Source organism: Atta cephalotes (assembly GCF_000143395.1).
Source record: "Atta cephalotes unplaced genomic scaffold scaffold00034, whole genome shotgun sequence".
Classification (NCBI taxonomy): domain Eukaryota; kingdom Metazoa; phylum Arthropoda; class Insecta; order Hymenoptera; family Formicidae; genus Atta; species Atta cephalotes.
This window is the reverse complement of record NW_012130098.1, coordinates 2,223,134-2,233,309: the sequence shown is the minus strand read 5'-3', so window position 1 is coordinate 2,233,309 and position 10,176 is coordinate 2,223,134. Positions and strand designations below refer to the sequence as shown.

At 32.9% G+C, this 10,176-nt stretch overlaps 1 protein-coding gene across 1 annotated transcript in view; it reads left to right on the top strand.

Moving 5' to 3' along the window:
• Positions 1-5,054: 5,054 nt before the first annotated feature.
• Positions 5,055-10,176, top strand: part of LOC105621579 — a 216,414-nt gene continuing 211,292 nt past the window's right edge. The window contains exon 1 of the mRNA XM_012203049.1: positions 5,055-5,202. Coding sequence (XP_012058439.1) covers positions 5,055-5,202 — 148 coding nt within the window. The remainder of the gene's footprint in view (positions 5,203-10,176) is intronic.

Sequence of the window (10,176 nt, the reverse complement as noted above, 5' to 3'; positions counted from 1 at the left end):
AGACAGAAAAAAAGAATGTTCCCGAATAGACATAAATCTATTTTACTCACATGTAACATGCAACAATATCATAAAATATATAAAAGAATTGCTTCAAAATAACTATTTCGCATGCTATATTTCGAATCGCGCTTTGAGCACATTTCTAGCATAATCGACAAGAAACAAAAAACAATTATTATCACGAATACTTTCTTTGGCGGCTTTGTAAGAGTTTCACGCTAGAAGAAAAAGAGTATGACCTCAGGTCTCAGGAGGATAATGCATCAGCAACACGGGTGCGACGGCGCCAGAGGAAGCGCGCGAGCGAGACAGTAGAAACACCCACCGAGGCCAGACTCGCCAGACTCGCGGCAGTCGTGGCTAGTAGTAGTCAGTCGGTGGTCGGAGTCCGCGCGCGACGGATCGTCGAGTGATAGGCTTGTGCTACTCGCTCACTCGGTCGGCGGTCGCGGCGGACGCGACGTCGCGATTGACTCCGTTGACTCTGTGTCTGCGATACAGAACACGTGCGTGCATTTGTGTATTCGTGCATTCGTGGGTGCGTGCGTAGTGCGTTTCGTGTGCAGCGGCAATCATAGGTGCGCGATTCTCCTAACGCACGTTTTTCTGCGAAAAAGTGCGTATACTTCAGTGCATTTCGATCAAGCATTTTCGAGCGACGAGAATCAAGGATACGTGAATTTTCTCAACGGATTGGCTCTCTCGTATGTATCAATTTTAAAAAGGAATCGCGCTATCACCGTAATTACTCGGAATACACGTCATATTCGAAAGGTACATTGGTAGCGGCGGTGGAAGTGATTTGGTCCACGCGACAAAAATATCCATGAAAAATCTCGGCAGCTTGCCAGACGGCCTCGAAAGCTGCCGTCGTGCTTGAGATAGTTTTGATAAGATAATCTAGAGATGATCGTCGGGATATAGAGGCACGTCGATGGGCGCGACGAAACGAAAGGCGTCCTCCTCCACACGACATTGTTCTCGTCATCGCGAAGGACAAAGTTTGAAAAATCTGTAGATTTTTGCAAAACAGGTAACTACACAGTTGTCTTGAATGTTGACGTACGTGCCAAGGGACATAATAAATGCGTCCTCAACATTCGCATCGTATTGAGATTCCTTCTTGCAAGAAGAATTTTGCGCAAGCACGACGCGGCATAAAGGCGTCACCGCGTCTGGCGTTTATGGAGCTTCGAGATTCCTTGGAAATTATACTGCACCCGAATGCAGATCGCGGTAGGAGATACGGAGTGAGCGCACGAATGCATGGCTATTCTGGAAGAATCGCTCGGTAGAAGCTGTGCCCCGTACTTAACAAAAAGAGTCACACGTCAAAGGAAGTACGTGCGCGGCAGAAAGGAAACGTCAAGTATTCTAGGCACGCGTGTATGACAACGAAAACTCATTCAACTGATCATTCCTTTATTCTTCGGAATTTTCTAAATTGAATAAGTCGTACGTTTCAAACGTGACGTAAGTCAAATCATAAGAATTTGCAAATTAAAATATTTACGTATTAATTTTTAATTGTCGCAATTATTGACAGAAAAACATCAATATCGAATGAATGTAGAGGAGTAAGAATGTGGCATCGATGACGTTACATAATGATATTCATATTATTAAATGACTATGCAACGTGTAAATTAACAAACATAATTTTTTTGGTACTTGAATGTATGTTGACTTTTGTTTCCATATTATATATATATATGTAAAAATTTTAAATATAAAAACTTAGAAACTATATAAATTTTGCTACACATTTATATATTTATTTACAGAAAGCAAACTTTCATGGATAAGTAAATTAGTGAAAATGATTCATGAGAAAATACTCGAAACGTATTATTGGACATGACATTGCTTTTTCACTTAAACGAATCATGTTACAAGATTTGTTAAAAATACATACATTATTTTACTGTTGCTTTCAAACGCGAATAAAAACTAGAAAATATAACTGACAAACTGTAAAACTACAAGAACTGGTCGAAAAGTGAATATTTCGTAAAAAAAACTTGCTGTTTCTAAAAATACGTATCACACTATAAAATTCCTTTAAAATAAAAAATCTTTTCATATTTATTTATTGATCTTGCGAATTTTTAATTCACATTTTCTCGACTACAGACATTGTTATGAATAATTAAAAATTATCACATGTAATCCTAGATATAATTTAAGAAAATATCACATGTGACAACAAGCGTGATTTAGAGAAATATTATGCGACATAAGAATATGTACAAAACTGATCAAATTACTGTGAGGAATTACGAATTTTGAAATTATTAATTTATAAAATTTGAAATTCGGAAACGTATAGATAGGATTCATTTCTGCCAAATGGTTCTTCGCAATCATGCATATTCAGCTGCACGTGAAAAAAAAAGGACGGCCAATTCAGATTAGGAACAAAATTCTTTGCGATATGAAGACCTTCTAACGTGAAATTTAAAAAACGAGAGGTGATTTTCCCGTATTTCCCATGAATATGAAAGCTTTTATGGTAATCATAATTTTCCCATGTATATTGTTAAAAAATTAATAAATGTAAATCTATGTCAGTATATAACTGTCACATATATGTAGCTGTCTTTTTATAATTGGATTCTTTCTGTTACGCAGTCCTTTCTCTTCATTCAAATTATTTTGTTGTTTTATACAAAGTTACAAAATATTTCACTTTTTATTTTTGTCAAATAATTTTATATAGAAAATTATGGATGGCAAAGACTTTTTTATGACCTTGTTTTTTTAAGAATATTAGATATTCTAAGAAAATAGTTTTCACAAAAAAAATTAATTAATTGATTTAGCAGTTGGTTTAGCAGCATTGGTTTAGTAGCATTGGATAAAGTCTTAGTGTGAAAAGCTTATATTCATACTGTAGTGTGAAACGGCGCCATCGCGCCGTTGGGTATCTCAATTTTTACAATCCGTTCTGTTGATGTTGTGACGCGAACTAAACGACCGTTTTTATTTTCAGTAGAGAAAAAGTGATACTGAGGGAGAAGATGAGAAAGGGCGCGAACATAGTAGATCCCCAAAGAATAGCATTGTTCACGTAAAACGCACGTTCACATTTTAATCCACCGAAATTATGAATGATGCAAAATGCCATTAACTTGTAGCAATTCACTAATCTAGTGAACTGTTTTTAATTCACGATCAAATTAGTTCGTCATTTTTTTTCATAGTGTACGTATTTCGGCATGAAAAGGAACGGTTTTGAAGTATCTAAAAATTCAATTAGCATGTATACACATGTATATATACATATATATAGATCTAAAATTAATTTTGTTTAGAAATTAATTTTGTTCCTAATCAAAATAATCAAAATAATTATGTAGAACGCTCAAATAACTGATTACTAGAACATTAAGATTTTTTGCAGCGTTATCATTAATATTTAATCCTTAAATATCTTTTCGATATGACATATTCGATTCTTTTCCAATGCTTTTACTTAACTTATTTATTAATAAAGATATATACATTTGCTTCATATCATTCTTTAATGTCTGGCGTTTCAATTTAAAAAAAAACAAATTTTTATAATATATTCTTTTTTATAAAAGTTACAAGCAATTGAATAGGATTGGATACGTCATTCAGTATATTGTTTTTATAAGGCATCTTAAGCATTTTAATTCATAATTATTTGGACGAAATCTAACAAAACTATTTTCTGTATCTAGTTAAGTTTTAGATATTTGAGCAAAATTGTTTTCTGCGTGTAGTATAAGTTCAGTTCCATTATTCGCAGAGTTTCTATTATTGCAGAATGTGACGCGTGTTATTCATAGCAGAGCCCTTTCGTCTTCGTGAGCGCAACACCTTAACTATGTTATTTGTTTGCTAGAATATTACGGATACAGGATATTATATAGGTTTATCCTACCACTAGTTGCATAACATAACATGCTCTTGCAGCTTATTAGTAGATCATATTACTCCATCTAATAGATTATGTCTATGAATCTATCGCGATGTTCTAGATTAAAACAGATATAAAATATTTTCCATAATGTTTTAACAATCGTTACACATTTACAGCATTATAAATCTAAGGTAACGCAGGTAATAACAAATAAATTTACGTTAAAATTACTTTTCCGAAATTGAACATCTAATCGCAGAAGACATCCCTCACGACCGGGAAGTCGACGGCAATAGGATAACTTGTGAGAAGCGAAGTTCTTATCGGTTTTCCAATTTTACATCGTCGCTTCAGTTCTTCAGGCCGCAATTGTCGCGAAAATCCATGACGATTGGCGATGTGCAGTCGGGTATATATATATATATATATATATATATATATATGTAGAAATGCAAGATTGTGTAAGATTGCACACATATGCAAGATCCTCACATTACATTTTGTCTTCCTTCTAACTTCTGTGTCAGCGACAGCACTAAGAACGACTGCTTCTGTTACATCCACAGTGCTGATATTATCTGATATAGCGGGTGTCAAGTTGTATTTCACTTGTAAATTATTTTTCCCGTGAGTCTATCTCTCGGTCTCGGCACTCCGTCCATCCGTCCGTCCGTTTGTCCTATCTACCATCCCGTATACTCCCCCTAGCAAACGCATCCCTAAAATATTTATGTGCACAGATATCGGGCTTCAAGCGCGGTCCAATCGCAGCCACCGCACGCGAGAGTGCCGCAGGTCGATTAATATCGGACTACCTGGTCAAATCGTATTTGGATCGGACGAAAAAAAGGAAAGGAAAAAAAGTCTGTCATTTTGGAAGCGCGCGCCGGGGGCGTTTCACACAATCGCGTACCCGATGGGAATTCCCACGAATTTCAGAGATCGTGTCGCCGTGGAAAATTAATTGGGCGCGAGTGTGTGGCAGCTTGATCGGTGAAAGTGGCTATTCTTCGAAAAAGTTTCTCAGATCCGGTGAGTAATCGACAGTGGAACCGGAAGTGTCAAGCTTGCAGACGCAGCCGAAAGAAGTGGAAAGGTTCTGTACGTCAACGGACAAATCGACGCACACGCCTACGTGGAAGCAGGGCAGAACGTTAAATGAATGTTGTTACGGTGGGCGCTGGCGGTCACGACGGGAAAATCGAGGGGACACGGCAGGATCGCTCGATTTAAATTCATAGATGTGCGAGAGAACGAATCTACAATGGTGGCTCGGCTCCCGCAACAAGTTCTGCTGCTACTCGTACTCGGTGAGTAAGAAACACCCGCGGGTATTCCAACAAATATGTCACGGGATAATCGTACTTTCTTTCAACGATATTGGGTCCCAATGAGAAAATAAAAAAAAATTTGATAGCATAAGTATATGTTTAAATTTTAAAGAATTTCGTTGAATTTTTGAAAGATAAGAAAGTTTCTTTCGCTACAATGTAATTACAAGAAATCAATTATTTATGTATTTATTATTATGTATTTGTTATCAATAACTTCATTATTGAAGAAAATGTGGCAGCTCAAGAGAAAGAAAAAAAGTTTAGATATTTTTCCAAAATATGAATTTAATTTAAAATTTCAAAAGATAGAAATCTATATTTTGCAATCTGTAAAAAAAAATATGTTTCACTTCTATAATAATTTCTAGAATGCCAGTATTTTTTCATTTCCATCCTATTATTTTTTTTAACAATTTTTTCTTTATTCAATTAAAAATTGTTGATACGTTTAAAGTTTTTTCATTACTCAAACTTTGAAAAGCTTGTTAATATAGATGTTTCATCAATTCGCATACATCTTATAAAAATTCATTGTTCCTGGAAATTTCATTTATATTACCTTCAGAATAAGGGGCTTATATATCCTCTATATTTAGGCACCAACTAAATTAACCAATGTGTACAGGCGTGTAGGAGGTAAACGTATAACTGATTTAACGCTTTCGTCGTTTTCTTTTTTTCTTGGAGACGCCCAGCACAAACTAGTGTCGTATCGAGTTTCGGTGTTGCGACACTTGGGAGCTTTGTCTGATTAAGAACACGTACAAACTGTATAATAGAATAGAAAACTGTATAATAGAATAGAAAAGTCTCAATATGTGATCCCGTAATTCTTTTACATGAACACCACATTTTAAAAGTTGTTAATTCTTTAACATTAATTTTTAAAACGTTATCATCCCCTGTTAAAAAAGAAACATTGAACCTGATTGAAACATTGAATATATATATAAATATAATCATATATATAAATTTAACGTAATTTAATAATTTAATAATTTCAACGTAATTTAGTTTTTGTAACTTGCAATAGTCAATATGTAAATAACTTATAATAAAGAATAAATTTTACGAAATATCTAAATTTTTGCAAATGTATGTAGATAATTTCAACTGCATGTGGCGATACATGAAAAATTACCAGGATAAAAATCTAGCTAGTCAAAACAATAAAAAAAGAGACATTTATGTGATGTGTCACTTAATTGCAACTATTTTTACGCGAGCTTTCATCGAAACGAGTTATACAAAACGAATGAAATTTAGAAGCGTATAAAACGCAAATTCATTTTCCAGATTTTTCCATTTTCCTTATTCTATTTTTTATCTATTGTTCTATTGCTAGTTTGTTGTGCTATAGAAAAGCATTGAACTATGTCATTGCGCAATACGCTGAATCTATCGGACGTGAAGTTTTTTGCACTTGATTCAAATCCAGATCCGGTATGGACTTAAGACGGCACATTCGGTTAATCCGCCTTAAAGGCGGAATATCGGGGCGAGAAGTGGAAGTTTAATTAAGTCAGATTACAGGGACCGAAATGAATAAAGTTTCATCAAAGAGGATCACGACAGACATTCCGGAACGAGAAAGATTCGTCTCAATTAAAATAAGATCGAACGTTACGGCAATGAATAAATAAATAAAACACTAAGTCACTTATACATATTGTATATGCAATCATTCTAGTCGTTGATTTTCATTCTAATGCCAAGATATTAGATAATTAATAATGACATTTTTTTCGAATATGTAAGGTAAAAGATTTTTTGAAGAAAACTGAGCTTGTTAGAGTTAAAATTAAATTTATTAATTTTATGTCACACAATGAAATAAATTCGAAAAATAAATAAATTGCGCAAAAAGAAATAAATAAATAAAATGTTTCGTTGTTTTTTTAATTAAATATACGTTTGTTAAAACAATTTAGATATATCGCACAACAAGCATTCAAATACTTTGTTTCCCTTTTTGTAATTACATCCCATGCATTTTCACATAGAAAATATAGAAAACTTCAATGTAATTTCGACGAATGTCGTTTCGGTCTATATGTTAAAAAATTTTGTCCAATTTTTCGAATCGGTTTGTACAGTCGCTATTGCATGTCCGATATTTTTTCTCATAGGTAAATCGATAGTATCGAGTAAACGCCGATATAGAGCTCTTCTCGTTGATCACGTAGTGCGTCAGGTACAACCAGTTGCATCGTTAATTCACAGAGATACACTCGGCGAACATACCACAATTTCCTGGCTCAGTTATAGATAGCGATCGACTTTGTCCAATTTACAGATTTCTTGCCACTTAGCAGAATCAATCGAACAATACAGTTGCATATTATTCGCCTAATTCGTCTCAAAGCAATCAAATGTTCTGTGACGTCCATCGAAAGTGGTCGTTATATGACCAATAATTGAATCCAAATACGAGCATGTATCGAAATTGGAACGCCGAAACTGCATGTGTTACCAACATGAACGATATTCATTGATGACGGGAATTGCAAACGTAATAATCTAAAATTAAAGGCAAAATTTATTTACCAGTTGGTTATCCAGCATTGACATGATTTTTTATAGTATCTCGAAAAATAATGTTAAATATTTCTACATTTCTATATTAATCAAGATTAGATTTTCCATGCTAAAGAAAGTATTTCGCAAATTTCTGGAAATAAAAATAAACAAAATAGTTTCTGTATGATAAATGTTACATCGAGAATTAACAAAAATTTGTAAAAAAAAAGAGTAAAATTGTTTAAAGAAAAACGAAGATTATATTTAATATCAATGTTCTTTCTATCGAATTGTTTGCCGAAGCATAAACGAAAATATTGATGAGCTCTTTGTTGATCACGGGTATCGTTGCCACAACCTGCATCACTGATTCGCGGCTAACATTCAATTGCGGTTTTCTACGTCACTCCTGAAATTTCAATCAATAACGATTATCAATCTAACATTGCGCGCATCTGCTACGGTAATTAAACATTAATATACGTGTCACAATTTAATGGAGCACAAATAAGTATGTCGAGAAAAATTACTGCTTTTTTCGCTGGATTGATTTCTAATAACCGTAAAAACATAGATCAACAAATGACGTGCTGTATTCGATTGTCCATTAACGTGATTGGCATGCATTGCATCGCAACGCATCGTAGATTGCACTCTACTCTACTGTGCATTGCGTATTGCCAATGGCAATGTTACAACGAGATCCTCATCAAATGATATAACGTTTGTCGATCGTACTCAAATCAATTTCGATAAATTTTCAATAAATTTCGCAACCTTGCGCTATTTTGTTTCAAGGACGTAATTGTTTCTAATTAATTACATTATACATATATTTGTTTGGTTGAATAATTTAATCTTTGTCTTCTCCATTTGCTAATTAGCAATAGCTTAATTAAGCAATATCATGATTACAATTAAATACCAAAAAAGGATCACGTTTATTGTATAAATAATAATATTGTGTTTTGTGTTAATTATGTATATGGAAAGTAACATGAAGAGTAGTAAGTGAGAGATTATAAATTGAAAATATCATTATTGTCTGACAAATTCATTCTTGGAAAAATCAGTCTATAAAACGCAAAAATTTTGGATTCAGTAACACGTTCATTGTACATATTTGCAATTGTAAATCTTTCTCTTGTGGCTCTGTATAAATACATAATTACGCATGGTTTTGTTTCGTTCTATTATTTCCATTTGGAAAAGAAAGTATGATATGAAGTCTCGCAGGTAGAAAATGTGAAACTCCTCGCTTCGTAAAGGGAAAAGCGTTCAATTTACATTCACAAACAACAAGAGATGCTTGATACATCTATCATCGTATTCAAATTTTTCTTTCTCTTGTGTCCTTTACCTCAAAAACAAGCGCAACTGTGCAAAGTTTACTCTATGAATTGTATTTCTTTAGTTGACAGCTTAACTAGATGTTGTTCTTTACATTCGGTATTTCTTTCTTCATTTTTTAACTTCTGAAAAATTCTCAAAATTCTGAAAACAATATATTTCTAATATCATCGATCTCAATTTCTATATGATATATTTCGGCCAATATAGTTTCAATATTCAGTTCTGTTTCATTATAACTTATTATTTGTTGTGTTAAATTTTCAATTTAATTTTTAATGTTTGGCGTTTGATAAATTACATAATTTTGAAAAATTAATTTTAAATTAAGCAAACAAATCATGGGTTAATAACATTAACTTACTAATTAAAATTATTATGTAATATTTTCTTTCAAATATCGAATAAAAATTGAATTATCTAATTGCTTTATGCACGAAATTTCCAGTATTATATATTTCATATGATTTTATATATGTATATATACATTCTAATGACATGTATAATTAATAATTGTTTAAATGAATCACCCTATTTTAGCGATATAATTACAGAATTACAGACAAGAAGTGTTACATTGGAAAAAAATCACAAATCGCTAATTAAAAGAAGATACTTATAAATTGCATTTCTCAATACCGTAAATAATCGGATTATAATATAGTTGAATTTAATAATTCTACTTTTATTAAAGGCAAGCGGATCTATGAAATAACAAGAAAACCTATAACAAGAAAAGATATTAATTAGAAGTTAAATCACTCGTAATAAACTAGAATTTTCAATAGTGAAAAGTATTCTTCTTTAAATTCATTTCTCTGCAAGAATATAATTTCTCAAAAAATTATAAAATTATTACAAATTGTATGTAAGTTATTATGTCGTTCATTTAAGTAATTCATAAAATTTCTTGAATAGTTTCTCATGTTCGATCTTTATAATGTTACACACGATATATAAATAAATATATTATGCAACATATAACGCTAATAAGAAAGAGAGAGAGAGAGAGAGAGAGAGAAGAGAGAGAGAGAGAGAGAGAAGAGAGAGAGAGAGAGAGAGAGAAGAAGAAGAAGGAAA